This window comes from Podarcis melisellensis (assembly GCF_964234715.1).
Source record: "Podarcis melisellensis genome assembly, chromosome: 6".
Lineage (NCBI taxonomy): Eukaryota > Metazoa > Chordata > Lepidosauria > Squamata > Lacertidae > Podarcis > Podarcis melisellensis.
In genome coordinates this window covers 44,148,297-44,171,977 of record NC_138538.1, presented here as the reverse complement: position 1 = coordinate 44,171,977, position 23,681 = coordinate 44,148,297, and the positions used below count along the sequence as shown (strand labels likewise).

The 23,681-nt window shown below is 41.0% G+C and overlaps 1 protein-coding gene across 2 annotated transcripts in view; it reads right to left on the bottom strand.

Annotated features, from left to right (window-relative positions):
- The window catches only part of ILRUN (inflammation and lipid regulator with UBA-like and NBR1-like domains), a 30,375-nt gene that overhangs the window by 4,814 nt on the left and 1,880 nt on the right, over positions 1-23,681 (bottom strand). Inside the window, exons 2-4 of one of the 2 annotated variants that reach the window (XM_081915628.1) lie at positions 10,504-10,658; positions 6,989-7,186; positions 5,438-5,766 (exon numbers count right to left, since the gene is read on the bottom strand). In XM_081915628.1, the coding sequence (XP_081771754.1) occupies positions 5,438-5,766; positions 6,989-7,186; positions 10,504-10,658 (682 nt within the window). Of the gene's footprint in view, positions 1-3,376; positions 5,767-6,988; positions 7,187-10,503; positions 10,659-23,681 lie in introns of those variants that run through there. The other variant, XM_081915627.1, reaches the window with a different exon arrangement.

Sequence of the window (23,681 nt, the reverse complement as noted above, 5' to 3'; positions counted from 1 at the left end):
CTTCTTCAAATTCCAAAACATGCATACAATAAACTTTCAAAAGCCTATTTGCAATGAGCCAACTTCACACGACTTAAACCAAGGTAGGCAGCACTAATATAAACCACACTTCTCCAGGTTTTCAATTATGGCTATTCATTAGCTGGCCACCATTGGTAAAACAGGCACAAATTAATTTCTAAATTATGACCATATATAATAAGAGGCATATAAACCTATCATTTCCAATCCAAAATGTTTCAGCCACTCTTTACTCTACTAAAGCATCATTCTGAAACAGTGCATTCTTCAAATAAATCTCCTCTAAAATAGAAATGGCATCATCATATTTGTTTTCTACCTTAACTCACCTCTGGCATACATTTCAAATGCTAGGACAACATTCAGTGTTTAGGCTCTGAAAGACCAAGCACCCAATAGCAATTTATGGATATTTTTTACCAGAACCCCTACTAATATGAAGCTACTGCATTTTTTTCTTAAGAGGTCACCAGGGATGGTGGGGAAGTGAAATCCAAGGCTGATATATTTTAGTTGGCCTTATAAACTTTCCAGAAATATAGGAACATAAGAAGCTGCCTTATATCAAGTCAGACCATTGATCCACCTAGCCCCAGTATTGGCAACACTGACTGGCAGTGGTCCTCCAGGGTTTCAGGCAGGGAGTCCTTCCCAGCCCAAGCTGGAGATGCCAGGGATTGAACTTGGGACCTTCTGCACGCAAAACATCTGCTCTACTACCATGTTCTTTTCTCTTATATGCAATATAAAGGTAAAGGTAAAGGTACCCTTGCCCGTGCGGGCCAGTCTTGTCCGACTCTGGGGTTGCGCGCCCATCTCGCTTAAGAGGCCGGGGGCCAGCGCTGTCCGGAGACACTTCCGGGTCACGTGGCCAGTGTGACAAAGCTGCTCTGGTGAGCCTGCACCATCGCAGCACACGGAAACGCCGTTTACCTTCCCGCTATAAAGCGGTACCTAATTATCTACTTGCACTTAAGGGTGCTTTCGAACTGCTAGGTGAGCAGGAGCTGGGACAGAACGACGGGAGCTCACCCCGCCACGGGGATTCGAACTGCCGACCATGCGATCGGCAAGTCCTAGGCGCTGAGGTTTTACCCACAGCGCCACCCACGTTATTTGTCAGTCACTATTGCACAGTCTTATTATCTGCGGGTGGTGCTGTGGTCTAAATGACCCGGAAGCTGTACGCCAACTCCCTTGGCCAGTAAAGCGAGATGAGCGCCACAACCCCAGAGTCGGCCACGACTGGACCTAATGGTCAGGGGTTCCTTTACCTTTATTGCACAGTCTTATTATCTGGAAATCAGTTGTGTTGCATTGCATTCTGCAAATAAGATCTCTCTTAGATATACCCAGGAAATATTAATAGCAGAGACAATAACAAGAGGATAGCCAGTTACAAGCTTGACTCTTGTAGCTATAAGCAGCTTCATTTGCCATAGGATGCATCCTTTAGGTAAGGGATTGCCAACTTTTTTAGACCAGTGGGCACATTTTGATTTTTGAGGGAGTGCTGTGGCTGCTAGTCACAACATGGCTGCCATGGGGGACATGGCATAAATTAGAGGGGTAAACAAAAGGCAAGCTATGGAGATTTCAAGGACTGGAAAATAAGACAGAAGCTAGAAAAGCGAACTAAAAAAGGAGAAAAGAGCAACTTCTTTAGGACTCAAGGGATTCCTAATGCTTGGTGTCCAAATAGCTTACCTATCTACCACAGCTCTGACTTTGCCCTTTGGCTAAAAACAATGACAGATGGGAGCTCATTTCACATACATAAATTGCTTAGAATGATACCTGCACATTTGCTTCACAACTTTCTTTCTAGAAGGACTAGAGATTTACCCTTTTTTCTTTTCTTTTTTTTTAAAAAATAAAATCTCAGAGTCTGGGGACCCTGCCCAGCAATGCCAATGAAGGACTTTGTGAGCACCAGGGCACCGATATGGAACATGCTGGTGACCCTCACTTTAGGTGGTCTGTGCTTTGATGGTAACAAGTTCTGAAGTAATCAGTAATTTGGAAAATACTGCTCCTTCTTCTACTGTGGAATGCTTACTCTAGTAGTGCAAAAGTTTCTCCATAAAAAGAATTATCCCAGTAGTTTTCTCACTGACTTCCTGATGTGCCTCCCAATTAGTAAAAAATGATAACACTACCCAATTAAACTTTTGGGCAAGAACCAGCTCTTAACTCAACGTTACTGTTGGTAATGATGTTAACTGGGAAACGTAATTCCGACATAACTTAAGTTTCTCTCCAAGTTTAGGTATCACTCTAATATAGAAAAGATTGGAGTTGAACATCATTGGCTTTATTTTTATTTAGTTTGTGGTGGAATTTGAATAAATAGAAGTACAGTTTATTTATTTTTTAAGGCATCAGCTTTTGATGCATGGCTGCAAAACAAAACAGAAGTCTTCCAGTTTACACTGATGGCAGCCTCAGATAGAACTACTCAATCGTCCTCTATTTCTCATCACTTCCTGGCCCGTTCCTGGTCAGTGCTTCTCCAAACTACCCAAAGCTCTTTTGAATCACTTATGTAAACTCAACACAAACAGGGTTTTTTCCCCCTTCAAAGCATGCTGCACAAATATAATGCAGTAGCTCAAAGCTCTTTCCCACTATTCATCTGTTCTTCTATTTAACCAAGGAGCTGATCTACATGTTCAGAAAAAGCACATACTTCCCTCTTTGTACTGTACCATTCAGAATTTTAGGGGGTAGGCAGAGAAAAATCACATTTTAAAGTTGTCCCCTTAAGCTGCATACAGACAACTATCAATGTAGGAACCTTTATACTTAGCACACAGTATGAGTGGGGACTACCCAGTGAATTCAGCCAGTTGATTCTAGCAGGAATTCTTCAGAAATAAAATTTTAGATTAAAGATTGAAATGAATACACAGAGCAAATATAATTCCTGCTCAAGGGCTAGATTTTAGTTTCTATATATTATGCTCACTTTCTTTAAAAACATGCTTTATTACCCATAAGTTCTTGCTGAGCAATTTCACAGCTGCAGGCATAAAAATGGCAGCTTAAAAAAGATTATATAAACTTAAGCCATTCCATTTTGGGCTTATTGGGAGAAAGAGTGAATGTGACAAATATTTACTATGTAAAGGAGATGTTACATGCAATATTGATCAGATTCAGAAAATTTCCCGTATATGGTAAATATTTGTACAAATTTAACTTTCATCTTATACTTAAGCATACATAAATTTTATGGAATTGATTTGATTGTGGAGTTTTTTTGGTGAAAATGTGGGTTTTAATAAAGTATTTCTCTCACACACAAGGCTTCAAGTAGTCTCCCATTCAGATTGCTGATAAAATCGAAACCTGGTTATCTTCAATAATGCTTTATTTGCTGGTCCCAGACCAGTCACTAAGCTTTGACAGAAAAAATATTAAGCACTACAGAGTAAGAGAGGTCACAGAAACAAATGCTTATCTAGTCCCTCTGCATGAAACGATAGGGTGCCTTTGAGTTCAAAGAAGGGTGTTTTATTCAGTGGATATATCATTTAAAAGAGGATAGGCCGGAAGGGATTTTTACCAACTCACTCTTCAAAATGTTAGCATTCAATAACAAACTCCAGCACTGCAAAGCAGAATTTATTGTCAAGCAATTTTGTTGCTACTTTTTGCCTCTAAGGAACACAAAATACCAAAAACTTCATTTTTCTGTACTGAATAAACTTGATAATGCCTCTAATCACTGTACTCAACATAAGGAACTGATATTCAGAGGATGTGCTTCTGATATTGGATATAGTATAAGCCAGTGATAGCTTTCCATGCCCCTCATTTTCCCCAGTCACCTATCTGTCTGCTGGCCTCTAGAGGCTTACCCCATTTGCCATTTTGCTTGAGTTTGGTTTGTGAGTAAGCTGAGTCTTCAATGTCCTATTAGTAAATGTTTCAGGTGTCTCCTACAGGAAGTGCACCGTAGTGACAGAATAAAGAACAACTGTGGGGCTGGTGTGACTGTTGATAAATGCAGGCAGCACATGCAACTGTGAGAAAGACTGAATGGGTGAATGGAGTGTATGCATGTCTGAATGGATGGATGGTGTGTGTGTGAGTGCAAAGCTCTGATCCTTGCCACTAGTGACACGCTGCTCCTGACAGATTATCTCAAAAGGAATGTGGACTTTGGGGGGAAGTGGGGTGTTGCACCCTGGTAAAAAGATGTGATCCTTCCACCGCTTAACTTCCTTTTAACCAACTGAGCAATTCTACCTTGTGAAAGTAAATGTGACTGTACTGGAGCTTGGGAGCAACTTTTCACTGAGTTTGAAAGAAAGTGTGACCACAGCCTACGTATTTCAACAATACTTATATCTTCCATAGAAACCTGGACATAGGATTAAATTGCTGGCTCTCCTCTTGTTGATTCTATGACTAACTGCTCCAAGATACAATCATCACTTGCATCAAGAAATGTTCTCTCTTCGTCATAACTTGAATTCACCCTTATCCAATCCATTTGAGAGTAGCTTTAGTCACACACTACCAGTACACTATCTGCTTCAACTGTCTTCCTTCTACCTTAGCTACTCAGTACATTTTATTCATCCTATTTTAAACCTTACACCAACTGGAAATTGCCTCAGTGCCCTGAACAACATGTTGAATGGACCTGTCCATGTGAAAAATGGAAGAACAAACACCATCTACACCACACTGGATTATGTAAACTATGATTCTACAAGTTTCTGTATATTTTTATGCAAAAGGCAGCAAAATGTTTTCAATGAAATCAGAACAAAATGCAATAAGTCAATCTAACCATTTTAAGCAATGATTTGAAGTAAAGCAGAAACAAAAAGGGAAATGAAAAGTGAACACATCAGGTCAATGCAGAGCTTGTCTGAGGCCCAGGGTGGGAGTTTTTTTAGAATAAAGTTATAAACTCAAACAAAAAAGCCCCGCCCCCCAGCCAACATAGCCCTCCAAGGCTTGGGGCAAGTGTACCTGGCTACCCCACACTCTGCACAGACCTGGAACACATTCTGATCAATATTCTCTTATCCATACATTTTAGCTTGCAAATCTGGTTGACTACATTTTGAGCACTTACCACCTAATATACTTCCAATTTTAAGTGCACTTTAAAAAAGCAGCTTTGTAAATTGTTGCCTTCTCAAATCCGGCAAGCAGCATTAGAAGAATGTTATTTTAACAGAATGTTAAAATAGTTTTAGCATTTGAAAATAGTCTTGTTTAAGCTTGCTTTTAATTCAGTGAAAGGACTTGTAAGATGAACAGCCAAATGCAGGCCCTTTTAAGCGGAGTGTACAGAGGCACAAGGGGAAGTCATGCAATTTGCAAGGAAGGACCATTACAATACAGGTCATGGACTCATGACCTCCCCGTTCTCCTGTACCCCCAGGGCACCTACCTTACTGTATGTCACTACTGATAAGTTGTTCGAGTGACTGCTGGGGGAGAGATTTACAGAGTTTTGTGACAGTTCAGTCTGATCTTGTTCAATTTGGTCAGGAGCAGGCCCCCACGTGTTTTTGCTGATTGTGTCTAGCTCAGAACCCCCAGGGTCTTTTAGGTTGTTTTCATCTGGTTGCCTGTTCTTCTGCGGAGAGGCGAACGGGTTAAAGTTTCCTTCTACCTTGCGATGTGGTTGTGTGTTGAACTCAGTTTCAAATGATGACAGTTGCTGCGTTACTCCTAAAAGTCCTCCAACTTCCACACTGAGGATCACCCAGATGATGTCTGTGAAAGAGAAACCTGGGTCAGCACAAAATACAATTTGCGATTTTACTTAATTTCAATACCTCTCAAACAACATGATGCTTATAATCAAACATAAGAAACAAAAATGCCAAATCCTTGTAATATCAATATGGACCACATTTCAGATACATGGGAGGTATTACATCAGGGCTCATTGTTTGCTCAAAGCCAGCCTGAATGTTTTAGTATCCGGCATTCTGAAAGTTTGAAGATAGTGAAATACTGCCACCTTCTGTTAATCTTGGTATTTATTCTGGTCATTCCCAAGCATGAAAATAATTATACAAAAAGACTCCAAAAAAGAAAATTCAGTGGAAGTCACATCTTTCACTTGAAAGAAATACCATCATTTGGGGGTGAAAGTTGTTAAACATGCCAATCATCAACAGGAAATAAAAACAAACAGAAAAATTGGCAATCAAATCTCACAAGTGGGATCTACAACTAATGTTGCAGTTTTAAGTGCTTCTGTTCAGTGTTCTTTCAATATATTTCGTTCCATCTCTCCTATGTTAGCTACACAGTAAAACAGACAAGTGAATCAACCTAACAATTAATACGTGAAGTTGTAACATGCCACTTTTCAAACACTTGAAATGGTTTGTGTCCTGAATTATAAAAGAGTATTGGAACTACATGGAATTTTTGTTGGGTTCAGGGTTTGTTTGTGGTTGTTGCTGCTTTGCCATGAAAGGTAACTTTTTAAGATGTGCAAAGTTTCCCATAACTTAGGAGTTATTCTATATTTTGAAATAGTTTGTTAATGATATTGAGTTCCTCAGGAGGTTGGTAGGATCTGAGTTTTGAAAAATAAAAATAAAACATTCATGTTGTGCATTGCCCCCCCTAAAAGGGGCTGCAGTGGCCTCTTTAAGGGAAGCAATCTTCAGCAACACACTGACAGTGATCCTGTCAAAAGGCGGGGAGGATAGCACTTCAAAAGGCCCAGTGGCCATTGCTACATTTAAAGGAAACATTTACATTCATTTGTCTGTTTCTTGAAAGATAGTTACAATGTGAGGGGTTTTTGTGGGGTCCAAAATGTTATATGGAAAGTAACACTTGTCTGAACTCGGTTCTGGAATTCTCTTAATAAGTTGAGTTGCAATAGTTAGCGGATATTATTCTCACAACAGTCCCAGCAACACAGAAGGCTGCTCAAATGTCGCAAGTAAGAGTCTTATGAGAAGGTGGCACTTACCTCCATAATAAAGTCCTGTGGCAGTGCACATTCGCCACTGTCCTTGATACATTCCTGCAGTACTAGGGCTGCACATCTGTACGCTGACATCTGCAATCTCCTGGGGCTCCAATGATCGGACCATCACCATGTTCACATGGCCAAACTGGTCTCCGCCGACATATTTAAGACAAACACCTGGAGGCCATGCTTCTGTCCCTGAGATTCAGTGAAGATTACATTAAAGCATTTGTCAATGGAGAAGCTACTTAAATAACATGGTCATTAACAGATAGCACATTTATGATTAAAATGTGTGTCGTCCCATCAAGCAAGCATAAACATCTGTAAACACTTAGTAAAAGGAAGTTGTATTGCACATCTTCATTGCTAAGTGTAATGACTGACTCGGATGCATACTTATGTCAAAGCAACTTTTTGTTGTGTGTGTGCACATAACCCCTATCATGAACTGATACACATGTCCATGAACACGACATGTCACCAGTGCAACAGATGAAAAGTTCCTTCTCTGCAGCAGTCAAAGGCATGTTTCTGTTATGCACATTAACTACTGGTACATACACGTTAATATATGGTAGGGACATAAATTACATATTCATGAATTCAGAAAAAGCTGCTTTGTTGTGAAATACATGTGTCTACATTCACCCTTACTTTCAGGAGCAGAAAGAAAATTCTGCTCAAATTCTAAGATGAATTGTCACACAAACCCCAAGGCTCTCTGAATAATTTAAATCAGCATTCCAACAGCTATAATTTAAGAGAATGCAAGTCTATGCGGTGTATGAATGTTTCCATTAACCATTGAACAAAGCTTTTGTTGTTGTTGTTCTCAAAGTCTCAGTTTTAAGAATAGTAGTCCAACAATAAAAATTACTGATTCCAAATAGCAAGCACTATGGCTCAAACATCACTTTCTGACACTGCACAAAGTGATTTGGAAAACCAGGAAAATAGCCTGAACTTAATTTTGTGATTAGCATGAACAATAACATGTTTTAAAAGCATGGCTTGAAATGAATTTCCAAAAACTAGTTTGGGGGCAATTTTGGTTGGCACTAATGCTCACTCTGGTTAGAACTAATAATAATCTGACACTTCAGATACTGTGGCAAAGTATGATTGGAGGACACCAGACAAGGAAATACTGGGAACATAAAAGTGGGAAGGAAGGGAACCCGTAGCATATTCACATGAATTGAACTTACATCGAGAGACCTGTAGCTCTAAAATAATGTATTAATTCTCAGTTTTAACGTTAAGACTATGTTGTCTCATTTTCCTTTTACCATTGTTTTCTGCAACTCATAACAGATTGCTAAAGACTCAAATTTAAAGGACAACAACTAAAGAATGGAATATAGCAATAAAGTAGCAATTACAAGCTGGAAAAGTGGCATTTATCCCACCCAGTGTTAGAAACTCAGATACATAATCCAATTGCTAAATGGTACCTTAAACCTGGGTTTATTATTTTGTTTCCCCTATCCAAATCCCCGATCCCAATGTCAAAGGGGGAAACATTTCAACACTATTTTTTTCTGGTAAATCAGACACTAACACACATAAAATACTTCATGAGAATCTGATTTGGGTTGTGTTGTTTTGGGTTTTTTAAAAAGGAAAATTATCAGATGAGTTGCTAAAGAGCCATTAATGTCTTTGTCCATTTATTCTGAATGTTAATTCTGGAACATTTTGTTGCTCTGGGAATCTGTGAAATACAGTGGTACCTCGCAAGACGAATGCCTCGTAATACGAAAAACTCACAAGACGAAAGAGTTTTTCGTTTTTTGAGTTGCTTCGCAAGACGAATTTCCCTATGGGCTTGCTTCGCAAGACGAAAACGTCTTACGAGTTTGTTTCCTTTTTCTTAAAACCGTTAATACCCAGGGAATCCGTGCTTCGCAAGACGAAAAAACTCGCAGAATGAATTAATTTCGTCTTGCGAGGTACCACTGTACCTGAATAGTTTGAGATTTTTTTCCTACTATGCCAAATCTAATCCCCATAACAGACACCAGAAATATAAAACTGCATTTTGTGTGAAAAAGCCCTGATACATAGGTCAACAATACAGATTATATCCTGTCATTGCAATATTTGTTCGCAGAACTATTTCCTTGCATCAGATCTCATTTCCCTCTCATAATTATATCCCAGTAGATTAGTGCCAAGGATTGTTCATCTCACCTCATTTCATCCCTTCTCAGAGTTTCATCATAGTATTATTATTTAAACTCTTGAGATAAGGCTATTTCACAATGCCTATTGCAGCTAAAATATTTCAAGAGTCCCCTTGCCATTGCTTTCAGTGTTTACCTCCCCCACCATAAACTGCTTTCCAAACAGACAAGGGAAATAAAATCAAGCATATCCCACACTTCTTTTTATTCTTCCTTTCTAATCCTTAAAAAATTGTTATTGAACGAAACAAGATAGCCTATGCCTTTGCCCAACAGTTTCACCAGTCTGTTTCTAATTGCAGCTAAAGAAAGTGTCAACTATATCAACTTCCAGGGTTCATCTGAACTCTAGAACAGCAGCCAAAATCTGTTGTGCTGTTGACTTGGACATTTAATAAAATATTTACATCACTTAAAATTTTACAAGTAATTCACACCGAAGTACGAATGTGTGAGGAAGCTTAACACTCTGAAGTGCTAAAATTCTGCAGAAGTTTTATTACTTTCCAGCTCTGGATGTTGTTGTTTAGTCGTTTAGTCGTGTCCAACTCTTCGTGACCCCGTGGACCAGAGCACGCCAGGCACTCCTGTCTCCCACTGCATCCTGCAGTTTGGTCAAACTCATGCTGGTAGTTTCGAGAACACTGTCCAACCATCTCGTCTCTGTCGTCCCCTTCTCCTTGTGCCCTCAATCTTTCCCAGCATCAGGGTCTTTTCCAGGGAGTCTTCTCTTCTCATGAGGTGGCCAAAGTATTGGAGCCTCAGCTTCACAATCTGTCCTTCCAGTGAGCATTCAGGGCTGATTTCCTTAAGAATGGATAGGTTTGATCTTCTTGCAGTCCATGGGACTCTCAAGAGTCTCCTCCAGCACCATAATTCAAAAGCATCAATTCTTCGGCGATTAATGCTCTGCCATTGTGCTGCTCTGTAATGCAGCACAATGGCAAAGATGATCTCCTGCACACCAAGCTTGAGGGCAGAGGATCATTATGTTTGCTAGAGGAAAAGGATACTTGCCATGGCAAGCTGATTTGCAGACACTGGTATTCACATGCAAATCAAAGAAAATTTTCAACTCCTACAGAACAATTCTTACCTTGTTACTGTCTGCTATGAAAAATATTGTTAAGGAAGAAACAATAAAACATTCTTGCATATTTGCTTTTAAAAATCCTCATGAATAACCTTAAAGAAAACAGTGATATGATATATGATATGATGATATGATATGATATGATATGATATAATATGATGATATTATATAGTATAATTAGGAGGGGAATCATCAACCAGTAGCAAGACAGAAGCCAAGAAGAGTTGTTTTACCTGTGTTTTGTATCCTCCATGTTTTTGTAAACTGAGTGTCAGGAGGGATGGATTCTCCTTCTCCTATGGTCACATCTTCAACAAATGACATGGAGGGCACATTGATGTTTGGACTCTCAAAATCATAGTAGGCTCCAATGGCTGCTTGTAAGTTCCTGGAAAGAGAATAAAAGGTTTGTTTAACCATACTGCAATAGGGATAACCCCTTAATGAAATAACAATATATCCCATTTAAAACATGAGAGCATTACTTTCTCAGATTTGTGACTAAAGCCCTTCTCAAAGATAGCGTTCTTGTGCAGACTATACATTTGGAGGAAGAATGGGATTGTGCCTATAGGTCCCATCCTCAATGTCCACCATGGAGATGGGGTATCTGCAAAAAGCTGCATATGCATAAGCCCCCCGTTGCAGATGTGCAAACGTCATGTCCATCATCAGAATGTCAAAGGTAGGGCCAGCCAACATAATACTACTGTTACTTCTCTGCACATATAGCACAAATGTGAAAAGCTCCTGTGAAAGGGACTTGTGAGTCTTGTGGGTACGAAGTGAGCAGTGTGCTGGCACAAAATGGATAAAGAGACATTAATGAATGTTTTGGACAAAGACATTTGAGTCTCTAAAAGTTTAAACACAAACTGAAGGGAGAAGTAATTTACTAAGTGATAGCTTTGTTAGTTTGTTGCAGCAAAATAAGACTATGAGACTTTAAAGTAACACATTTATTATGGTATAAACTTTTGTGGGCTTAAGTCCATAAGATACATGAAATGTATTCAATAGATACACAAAGTATAATGCTCAGTTGGCAGATATATTTGGAGCTAACTGACAAAGGAATGCAAAAAGTACAGTGTGATATTTGTACTTCACGCATCTGAGGATTACACTTTATGTATCTGATGAAGTGGACTTCAGGCCCGAAAAGTTTATCCCATAATAAATTTAGAAATCTAAGATAAAACTGGGGTTTTTTGGAGACAGGGTTTCACAATTTACATTTACACTCTGACAAAAAGCAAAAAGCTTCTCATCAAATAATTGCTGTCAACAAAACTTATGCTAAAAAAGCAGTAGACATTACATACTTATCATGACTTGTGGAATAAACTAAGATATAGTATATTGAAGAAAAAACTGAATACAAATCATATTAGAATTGGCTTGTTTGCGACATTAGAATTAGCAATGTTTAAGTACAAAACTGAAAACTGTAACAAACCATAGAAACTCATTTACAGATAGTACCTAACACCAAGACTAGCGCTAATATGCCCAAGGAAATTCACCAAAATGCTGGAGAGGATGCACATCCACAAGCACATACCTCCACATGTGTTGGGAATGCCCAAAAATCCAACTATTCTGGACAACAATCATACAAGAAATATGCAAAATAACTAAGGAATTATTAGACGTCACCCCAGAACTGGCCCTACTAAACATCTGCCAAGATAATAATGCCTAGTCACATCATAAAGAGCTCATAACCCACCTACTCTCAGCAGCCAGAAACATCATAGCCAGACACTGGAGAGATCTGTCAGGAGTAAGCATGGATCAATGGTATCAAACAGTATGGGAAACAGCCTTATTTAAAAAACTAACCAATAAACTTAAACTGACACGGCAACAAATAGTAAAAGATGCCTTCACCCCGGTATGGTTCCCCTATATCACATACACAGCCCAACACAACAACGCCAAGAATCTGCCAGCAGCATACGAATCAATATGGCTAACCTGATACAAAAACATCCACCCACCCCGCTCACACATGAAAACGAAGTTCACCACAGCCAATCACAAACAAACAGCCACACCCTAGGCCAACCCCAACTTCTCTCACCACCAAAGGAACACAAGTGAATAGTAAAGAGAACCTGCACAGATGACGCAGACACAAAACCCCACACATACATTGAGCAGAACAGAAGCATTGCCACCTGACCCCAACCCCACTCACCATGCCCCCCTCTTTCCCCCTTTTCTTCCAAATGTAACACTAATGTTTAAACAAATGAAACTGATATGTAGAAAATGTAACATACTTTTGTAAACCAATAAATCTTTAATAAAAAATATGTTTTAAAAAAAACAACAGAAAACTGTAACAAACCATACACTTAATCAAATCCAGCAGCAGCAATTATGCAGAAACCCAGTTTGCCACACCTCTGAAGTGTAAGCATGTATACAGACATTATACCATGCTGTTACATGGAACAGTCAGCATGTGTGATCTCCAATCTCCTCATTCAGCTGCCAAACAAATAACATGAAAGCTGGTTTCTTGACCAAGCTGAAGAGGGACAGCTGGATGGGGATTTAAGGGCACACACAGACCTCCCTTTCCTGTATCAGCCTAGCATGCTGAATGAACACTTGGAGACGAATACACAGTGCTCTGCTATACCTTATGGACATTATTCCATATGGGCACTGTACACAGGGTGGACTGGACTGAACACATTGAATTATTTGATTGCTGAACAAAAGTTTAAAGAACGGATAAAAGGCAGAAGGACCACGCCAGTACTACCCTGATATTTTCAGATAATACGATTTCCTAGAATGCAGACTGTTATGTGAAGGAAGCACACAAGGAGGAGGAGAAGGTGGTGGCTCTGTTGTTGTTACTATTGGCAGCTATGCGAAAACAAAAGGATGCGGGTGGCGCTGTGGGTTAAACCACAGAGCCTAGGGCTTGCAGATCAGAAGGTCAGCAGTTCGAATCCCCGCAACGGGGTGAGCTCTCGTTGCTTGGTCCCTGCTGCTGCCAACCTAGCAGTTTGAAAGCACGAAGTGCAACTAGATAAATAGGTACCACTCCAGCAGGAAGGTAAACAGTGTTTCCGTGCGCTGCGCTGCTTCGCCGCTTCGCCAGAAACAGCTTAGTCATGCTGGCCACATGACCCGGAAGCTGTACGCCAACTCCCTTGGCCAGTAAAGCGAGATGAGCACCACAACCCCAGAGTCGTCCACGACTGGACCTAATGGTCAGTGGTCCCTTTACCTTTACGTGAAAACAGGGGCTAGTGAGCAATGGATTTCTATGCATGCTTTATAAACATGATAGGCATGGGTTGCAGAAGTTTCCCACTGGACAAATATCCTAAAAGCTCATACACACAGTTCCATTCAGCTCACAGAGAGCGTGTATCACACAATCAATAATGTTGTCATACATTATTGGGAAAAAATATTTCCAAGCTGTAAGTTACAACATCATATTTCAGGTGCTTGGGCAATCAGAGATCTAGGCTTTGACTAATCCTGCACTACAACTTTTGTAAACCAGGAAGACAGAGCTATATTTAAAACTGCCAGCTCAGTCAAATGGTATGGGATAGGTGCATGTCACATTAACCACTAAGTGGAAACAAATGCTTTATGTCACCAGCTGCTAGCTGCTTCTATACAAAATGAGCTTTATGTAACTCATAATGGGGATATGTCAAGAAACTCCTGTTCAAATCAGTCAGTAAATATGCTAATTTGTTTCACTGAAATATCTTCCCTTCTGTTCTGACCAGAGATGGAACTCACTAGAGGTGAAAAAGAAGAAAGTAATTCATGCTGCACAGTGCCCCCCACCAGCCAACCCCCCACCACCTTCCTGCAGCCTATTAAAAATGCAGATGCTTTCAGATGCCCCATGCTGTACATGTAAAGTGCATAAATGCTAACAAAATTATTCCATGTTGATATAGGGATGACAGCCACACAATACATATTGCGGAACATTTCTCAAAATATTTCTCTCAACAACCAAAAAACAGAAAACCCCACAGCTGGCAATGTTTTTATTTTCCATCTTGTAAATATGCTTCAAAGGGGAAAGGGCTATTTGTGCATCAGGGCTAATTGCCAATTCTCCTCCCCTCCATGTGTCATATTTCATCACCCAGCTTTGCCACTTGGAATGGTTTCAATGTCTGTTCCAGTTAAAATCTAACTGAAGGCAATGCAAACTGAAAAGCAGACTTGCTATCTCATTCTCTTAATGTATTTTAAGCATATTTGTCTATACATTGCTATATCAGAAACAAAATGAGTGCACTAGTTAGTTTCAGTCTTTCACTTTTTCAATAAGAAGAGGTTGATGAAGTCTAAAGTTAATTTTTAAAAATGGAAATATTAGAAAAGAGCAAGGGTGGGGGAGAAACACCAGCAGAGTCAGGATGACAAAGCAAATGTCTGACTGAAGTTCAACTGAACAAGTGCACATTGCCACAGAGCTATTCTAGGATACGCCCACAGAGTCTGTACAGAAACCTGAGAGAGAAGACAATAAAGTCATATGATTAAAGAACCAGTAACAATTCAAACAGCATTTTTTCTTAGTTCATTTGATTTTAAGCAAAGACAATCAGTGTAAACATCCACTTTGGAACTGCACCCTATTTCAGGAAACTGACTAGATGACCCTCGGGGTCCCTTCCAACTCTACAATTCTCTGTTTCTATTATTCTATGACTAGATACACTTTCAAACCTTTTCAATGAAACCCTTGGGAATGGCAAGATAATCTTTCATCTCCCACCAGCAGTAGCAGTACAAAAGGTATGTTCACAGTCAAGCATGAACTTTGAAGAGCAAAATTTCCACAGGGCTGCCTATCAGAGTTTGTAGCAGAAATGAAACTGATATACTATAAAATGAGCTTTTGTGCTTCAGGGCTATTTAAAGCATCTGGGAATTCTGTCACCTAACCCCTACCTGACCGCACACCCTCCCAAGTTTATTTGTATCCATGTAAGAAATCTTACTGAAAACATCTCTTTACAAATTCTACATACACACATTCATTTCAAATAACCCATTTATTGTGCATCCTAGTCTTGTCCAAGGGACCAGAAACAGTCCTTTGATTAGTACAGTATGTTTAGTTGCCTCAAGCTTCTCCTTACCTGCCCTCTTCAGCCTAGGTTAGTTACTCTAGCGTCTTTTCTTATAATTTAGTTAGATTACAGAAGTTAGGTTTATTTGTACAACACTAACTATGATTCACCACATGGTCTCTAGAAAAAGTATCTGTTGATACTCCTTTTAAATGAAGCTAGTTAGCTCTTCAGAAGAGTGTCAGAGACAGGCATTTTACAAAATAATTGAAAATACTAAACTGGAAAAAAACCTCAGAAGCCCTATCAAATACCCCATAGTCAGCCACCAACACTGCTCACCTTCTTTCTGTCTGGGGACAAAACATATTCTGTTTGCCGTTATCCCCCCTGCTCCGCTTCAACTAAAAAAAGCAGGATACAGCTACCTGTGATATATCAGTGTTTCCAAGCTTGAAAAGGCTGGGTGGTGGGTGGGAGGAAACACCTTGAATAGGTGTATCACCCACCTTGAAATTTACAGACCCAACCAGGTTCATAATGTCTAGATCTCGGATAGGGAACCTGTGCCTCTCCACATGCTGGACTGGAGATATTAAGTGGAGTGGGAGATGTCAATTCCACGCTACCAGCACCAAACATTTTAAGGAAATATTTTTGTGGGGTTACAATTTTAATCTGGAACCAACTGTGATCCCACCCGCAACTCTTTTCTCTCTGCGTTGACATGTCTAGAGGAATCTGACTTAGCTTTGCCCCCCACCTTCCCTCTTCTAGGATGATCTGATAAAAGTTTGGCACTTTTTAAAAACACATACCCTGTCTCTCTTCCCCTTTCACCTGGCAGGTTTGGCTGATGACAACATCCCCCAATGTGGGTGCAAGCAGAGAATTTGCATCTTTGAATGAGGATGCTGGTTTTTTGTCCAGGAAAGGGAAAACAACCAGCTTCATGTTTACAGTATCTGTGGTGGTTCCCCCCCACCACTACCTCAGTTAAAGACAGGATACTTACCCCCTAGCAAAGGAGCAAGTCAGAAGGACAAACAGGCAGAATAAACGTTTTGTACAACATTCCAGCCAGCCAGCCACCCACCCACCCAAAAGCCATGTTTTCCCATGCTACCTCCCTTATTCTCCTCTATCCAAGCAAGCAAGAGACTAGCTGCTATTGTTGTTGCTTATATTTCAAATTATGTTTATTTTATGTGAAAAAGCAATAAAATACTTGAATGGCAAAAATGCCCCTATTTTTTAAAGGACATTCTAGCCAGGCAAAGCACTTATGGTGGGTCCAGAGCAGATCCTATAGTGAAAGTGAAATGAAAGGATCAACAGCAGCAAGCCTAGACATTAGGTTCATTGGCTTGGATCCAGGCTAAGTTAGTTGCACTTATGCCCCACTGAATCAACAGAACTCAAGTCACCACTAACTTGTCACAGTGATTTCAGTGAGAAATAGGTTTAGCTAGTAGCCTGGATCTAATCAATACCATATATGTCAAACAATCAATGTGTTGTATTCAATAGCTGTTCAGGGCCAGCAGAAGTGCTTCATATTTTTACCAATCCCTCTTACCCAATACCCCCCAAAAGTATATTTAATTAATTTATGTTGTGCCTTTCTTACCACAGGAGCACAGGACTGCAAGTAGTAAGTGATAAACCAATACAAACATGTTTAAAACAATCTCAGTACAGATTGAGACTGGGAAAGATCTCTGTTTAAAAGGCTTGATGAAAGAGGAAGGTCTTTAGTAGGTGCAAAAAAATAATAATAAAGGCAGCACATTCAAGGGGAGAATTCCAAAGGATAGGTACCACCACATGAACAGCACAATTACTACATTATATGGAACAGACATCCTGATCAGATGGTATCTGCAGGAAGCCCTGACTTTCAAAGTACAGTGATTTATTGGATATATAGCAAGTGATATGCTCTTTCAGGTATCATGATCCCTAGCTGTACAGGACTTTACAAACCAGCCTGATAAACATAGCCTGGTAGCTAACTGGCAGCCAGACTGATTCTTTCAACAGAGAGGCAACATGTTGGCGATATGCTGCCCCAACAAGCAGTTGAGCAGTCACATTTTGCATCAGCTGTAGCTTGCAGACCAACCTCAGGGGAAGCCCTACATAGAGCACAGTGCAGTAATCTAGCCTGGGAGTTACCAGCACACTGATGACAGCGGTCAGGCTATCCTGGTCCAGAAATAGACACAGTTGTCGTATCAGCTGTAGCTCTTAGAAGACACTCCAATAGTGGCAGATGGATCCAGAAGCACACCCAGACCATGAATCTGATCTTTCAGGGGGAGTATGACCCTGTCCAAAGCAGGCAACTGACCAATTATCCAGATTCAGGAACCACCCACCCACAGTGCTTCCATCTTGCCAAATTCAGTTTATTGTCCCTCATCTAGAACACTACTGAGTCTAGGCGCCAGTTCAGGACTTAAACAAAATCTGAGAATTGCAGAGTTGGAAGGGATCCTGAGGGGCATCTAGTCCAATCCCCTGCAATGCAGGAATCTCAACTAGATCAAAGAATCATAGAGTTGTAGAGCTGGAAGGGACACCATCTCCTGTGGGAGCAAGTTCCACAGTTATGTACTGTGTGAAAAAATACTGTCTTTATCTTAATTTTCCAACATGCAGGCTCATTGGATGTCCATGAGTTCCCCTGATTCAGATGTTACAGAGAAATAGAGCTGGGTATCAGTGTAATAATGACAACTCACTCCAAATCTCCAATGGCTTCATATAAATATTAAACAGCCTTGGAGACAAGATAGTATCCTATGCCACCTTACAGCACCATTGCCAGGTGACTGAAAGACAATCATCCAACACTATTCTTTTAATCCAACCCTGCCTCCAATACTTACCACACTAAGTGGGCTCAGAAGGTTGCCATGCTTAATAACATCTAAAACCACTGAGAAATCAAACAAGAATAACAGGGTCATATTCCTTGCCCTTCTGTGATTCAGTCCCATAACCAGGTCTGAATCCAGATTGAAATGTGAAATGTGTCAGGATAAACTGTTTCATCCCAGAGTCATGCCCCAACTCTATCACAGTCTCTAAAAAGCAGGTATTTGCTTAGAATATACACTTTTTCAAAACCACTGCAGTCCAGTATCTTTAAATTACAGTAAACTTTACTGCAGGGAGGTTGTTCAACTTCAAAACAAAAGAGCCCACTCATGTGTGTATGTATACAATTCATTTAAAGAAATGCAAATTTTACTGACCACTGAGAATGAGCTAAAAATAAAACTATCACCACCCAAGGAAAAAGAGAGGTGAAACCTACAATTAGGCCAGTTTAAAACCAGACAGATGGCAACTCTACACCATTAAAGAACTAGAACATGTTCAAACAAGTTGAAGCATAATGTTAAAGGAGTTAGAAAATGTTAAATGCTAAATTGGCTTAAGACAGCTCACTAACCGCAGTATCTAAACTTAAGGTGCTAGATATGTTTTCAAAGTCAGCAGGCTTTCTAGATTACGTATCACCTGGTGGAGAAGAGAAGAATGGAATGCATGCTCAGCATTTTAAGCATATCATTTAATAAACAGCAGAACTTCTCATAGATGAACTGGCAGTAAAATATCTTCACTATACACCCAAATATCGAATATTCAGACTGAGTAACCTTTAAAAAAACCAACAACAACCAGGCTCTTTGTAAAGTACTATCCAATATCAAATAATAACATTTTTGTTACAAGGCAATGGAATACTGTTCCTATGGACATATTAGTGACCACAAGTTGTTGTTATTATTATTTATTAAATTTCAATACCACCCTTCATCTGAGAATCACAGGGTAGTTTACAGTAAAGGGGGCGGGGTTATCCTACAAAGTGCAATGTCATATATTTTCAGACCAAGTGAAATTATGTAACTCAAAGGACAAAACACTATAGTACTTTTAAAAAATATTTTTAATCTAAACACAATCCTATCATACTGTTCAGAGTCTATAAACCTTACAGGGCTGCAATTAAGGTATTTTGCAGGTAGATCGTCAGCAGGACATTCTGGTGCAGCTAACAGGAATGGAAGTGAAGTCAGAACAAGAGAATATCTCTTTCACTGTTACTTTCAGTGGTTTCTCAAAAGAAGCCTACCCCATGATTCCATGCCACATCAGATCTGCTCTCCTGGGTAATATAGCAACAGTGGTGCAATAAGATTTGCAGCATGACTCCTTTGAACATTATTCAATAGCCAAAGTTCAGGGTCATGTGGAAGGAATCTATACTACAGCTCTTTCCCCTTCCATCATTATTTCAAGTGTATGGAGGAATGATAGTGGTGAGGCAAGAAGCCATGGCAAGCAGCTCTCATGTAAACTTGACTTCTTCTTCTTTCTTCTTCTTCCTTTTTTTTTTTTGGTAGTACTGAGCAATGGTGAAAGGTGCCATTCTTTAGCAGCTCCCAAGCTACTAAAAACACAGGAAGAGGACCACAGTTACACAGGTACATCAACTCAACTATACTGGCACTACTAGAAGGCCAAACGTAAGGGGGAGAACAAAGACTTAGAAAGAGAAGGTTAGATGAGTGCCAATTTAATGTTTACCTGCAGAGTGTCTATCCTTCTTGCATCAGTGTTACAATCGTCAGCAGCAGAAAATAACATATACTGATGTATCCCACTGACTAACCAGGCTAGAGAATAAGATCGTGACTAGTTCCATGCATGGCCATATTTACCTAGTAACCCATCATAACACTAGATACATATGATACAGCAAGACAAGTCAGCTCATGCATCAAATAGTATTCCTGGGGAAAATTCAGCTACAAACCTATGGAACTCTTCAGTACATAAATAAGATTGAAAAAGATGGGAAATTGCTTTTGAAGCTCAAAAGAGGCCATTTGGGTAAACTACACACATTCTCAAGATTAACAGACTCAAACAGAAAAGGATGAATGGCAGCTGTACAACACCTATTTTTTCAGCCTCCTCACAGGAGTCTTACTACAGGCCTCTGAACACAAGACATCTACCAGGAATTCTACTCCACATGTTTTAACAGGGATGCAAGGACAGAATACTCCACAGATAATGTAGGGACCCAAAATGGGGTGTGGGGAGCAAATTAGAAGGAGCAGAGCAGAATATACCCTTCAACCCTTACAAAACTACCCCTTCCTCTCCTTTACCTGGACAGAGATGGGAATCTGGACACTGATATGCCAGTGGCTACAGATACTGAACTAGTGAGAGCAGCACCTAACTCAGCAGTGAGAAACTTTTCAGCCCCAGGGTCACAATCCCTTTGGGGAGCCTTCAGTGGGCCACAAGGAATGACAGAGCCAGAGGCCAAAGTGTTGTGCAGCAACAGTTATGACTCTTACTGCTGTCTGGTAGGCTACATTCCAGCCATACAAAAGTCAGAGGTTTCTATACACACACATACAATAACACATATACAAATATATACATACATAAACACACACCCCCCCAGCCAGGAAAACAAGAGACATTATTCGTTCACGAACACATTCCAGGCAGGCAAAAAAAACCTGAGGAGAGTATGGAACAGTGCTGGAGAGGGGCATAGCCTGAGTAGGGGGAATAATCTAAGATGGGCCTCAACTGTCAGACAGAGAGGACTGGAAGGCCACATTTGCCCCCACCCCACCTCCTATCCAAGGTTTTCCACTTCTGACCTAATCTTTTCCTCAACCAACAGGCAGGCGGCAGATATGGGCAGTCAAAAACATGTTGTTTTTTTATTTGATATTATTACAACACACACCAACATTGTTCAACAGAAGTCCTACATAATTCAGCTGCATATCTGGTTTTATAAGTAGTTCTGGGTGTAGGCAGTCCCCCACCTCACCCTTCCAAATGTGATAAGAGAAAACACATTTCATTCAATTAGATTTCCTCTCCCTCCCCTTCACAGCTCTCCACTCATCCTCAAGATCTGCTCCCAAAGGTTGGGGAACCCTCTGCTCATACAACATTAGAATCTGCTCTCAGACTTAACACTAGATAACTATGAGAACTATGCCCAAGTCTGGCCACTTCACTTATTACTAGAGGAAGCGTTCAACATCTCCCCAAACAGCCGCTCTTGATAGTGCATTCAGCAATTGTTGGCATGAAAATACTACAGTGGTACCTCTGGATGCGAACGGGACCCGTTCCGGAGCCCCGTTCGCATCCTGAAGCGAACGTAACATGCGACTGTGCGGGTCGCGTTTCGCCGCTTCCGTGCATGCGCGTTACATCATTTTGAGCGTATGCGAATGCGCAAGCAGTGAAACCCCAAAGTAACACGTACCGTCACTTCCGGGTCACTGCAGAGCGCAACCCGAAAATGCTTAACCTGAAGCGTATTCAGCCTGAGGTATGACTGTACTTACCTACTCGTAAACAGACAAAATATGGGAACATGGCCAGGGCAGGGGGACTGAAAGTTGTAGCAAGCTGGATAATGTAACAATAAGGGTCAGTTTGGACAGAAGAACATGTCCTAAACCAGGGGTTAGCAAGGTTTATCTTGCCTGGGCCGGATTGGTCCCGCAGAGATCCCTCCGTGGGCCCATGATTTTCAGCCTCTGCGCATGTACAGACACGATTTCCCGTGGCGTGCTGTGCTGGTTTAGCACAGCGTGTGAGAGAGAAACTCAGTTCGGGGGTGGCTCATGGGCCAGTCAAATGACCTCTGCAGGCCACTTCCAGCCCATGGGCCTTAGGTTGCCGACCCCTAAACCATAATTTAGCATTATGTGCACAAGCTACAACAAATGTCAGTCTTGCATACTTTCCTGCATACTCTCATATGTTGTGTTTAAACTCTGGGAACTCTAGTTAGTTTAGATTATGGTTAGTTCCAACAGGTCAAACCATGGCTGATGATCCTAAATTGTTCACAAATCACTGCATAAATATTAAACTAGTCAAAGTTCAGACATAACATGGAACTTTGGTTATTTTAAAATTTAAAAAGAAGCATTTGATCTCCTCCTATAGTATGGCTTTACATGCCCTAAGTAGAAGACTGGTTAATTTATCATACTATCTGTGACACAAATTAGATGCAGATCTCCAGTATCACAAAGAGAGGATCTTTATGAATATTTATACCAGGGATCTTTTAACTGTAAACCAATTATTTTTAGCACCCCTGCACTCTACAGCTGGGCCACACCCTTTTCCAAGGGTCACAACATCAGACAGCAAGTGTGGGCTCCCGAAAAATGTTGCTGCACACCAAAATAAAACCGTTCACAGTTAACCTTGATGTAAAGGTAGAGAGTGCCATCATAGGTTTCTTCTTCTTGACTTACTTGCTTTCTGTAGGAATCATTTTCCCCCCACAATGAAGCATGCAATTATGCAAGTCCCTACCTACATTTTGAAATTGTATATTCCAGATACTAGCTTCTCTCATCTACAGAGACCAGGTTCTAGTCTAGGCATAACCATACCTGTCAGAGCTGCCTCCAGGTCCCAGCTCACAGAGGACCAACGCTAGCCGGTAGTAATGTACAAAAGTCTTTATTGAAGTTCAGTTTCCATTTACAAGCTGCAGCGTGCAGCTCTACGTCTAGAAGCTAGATCGGCGAAGCTCCGTCTGAGTCTCCACCCCCTGTACACCAGTTTAAGACTCTCGCCTTACTCCACCTCTTCCGTCGCTCCTTTCTCCTCTGGGTCCTTCTGCCCCCCGGGGTCTCCTCCTTCCTGGACTCCTCTGACGCTGACCCCCCTGACTCCTGTCCCTCCTTTCGGCGGGCTTTAGGACCCGGCTCCCTATCCGGGCTACCCACTGTGCCGCTCGCCTGTACATTTGAACTTGGCGCGCGCGCCCAGCTTCCAACCTTCCTCTTGACCGTTTCCTCGCTCTCCGATGGAGGCGTGGCCAATCCTGACTCATCTCCTCCCGCTGGCGGTGAGCAGCCTGATCCCGATACCTGGGACTCCTCCCCCCTACTGCGCTCTGGTGGGGAAGCTGGTCCTGATTTCCAACTGCTGCTCTCTGAGTCCCCTCTGGCCCCTTCTTCCTGGGGTGTCCCCCTAGGCACCCCCCTTGCTCTGACCATGGGAGCCCCTTTCTGTGAGTCTTCCGATTCGCTGGAAAGACTCAGAGACCTCGGACCACTGTCATCGCTTACGTTTCCTTCGGATTCCTCCCCCTCGCTCTCCATTTCCTCCCTTTCCTGTGCTTCTGCTCCTGAGCCCCTGACATCTTATTTTTCTTGGGATAAAATGAGACACTTATGCACACCAAGCTGAGATCCTTGGAAAAAGTGTAAAATACATACCTGACAAATAAAATAAAG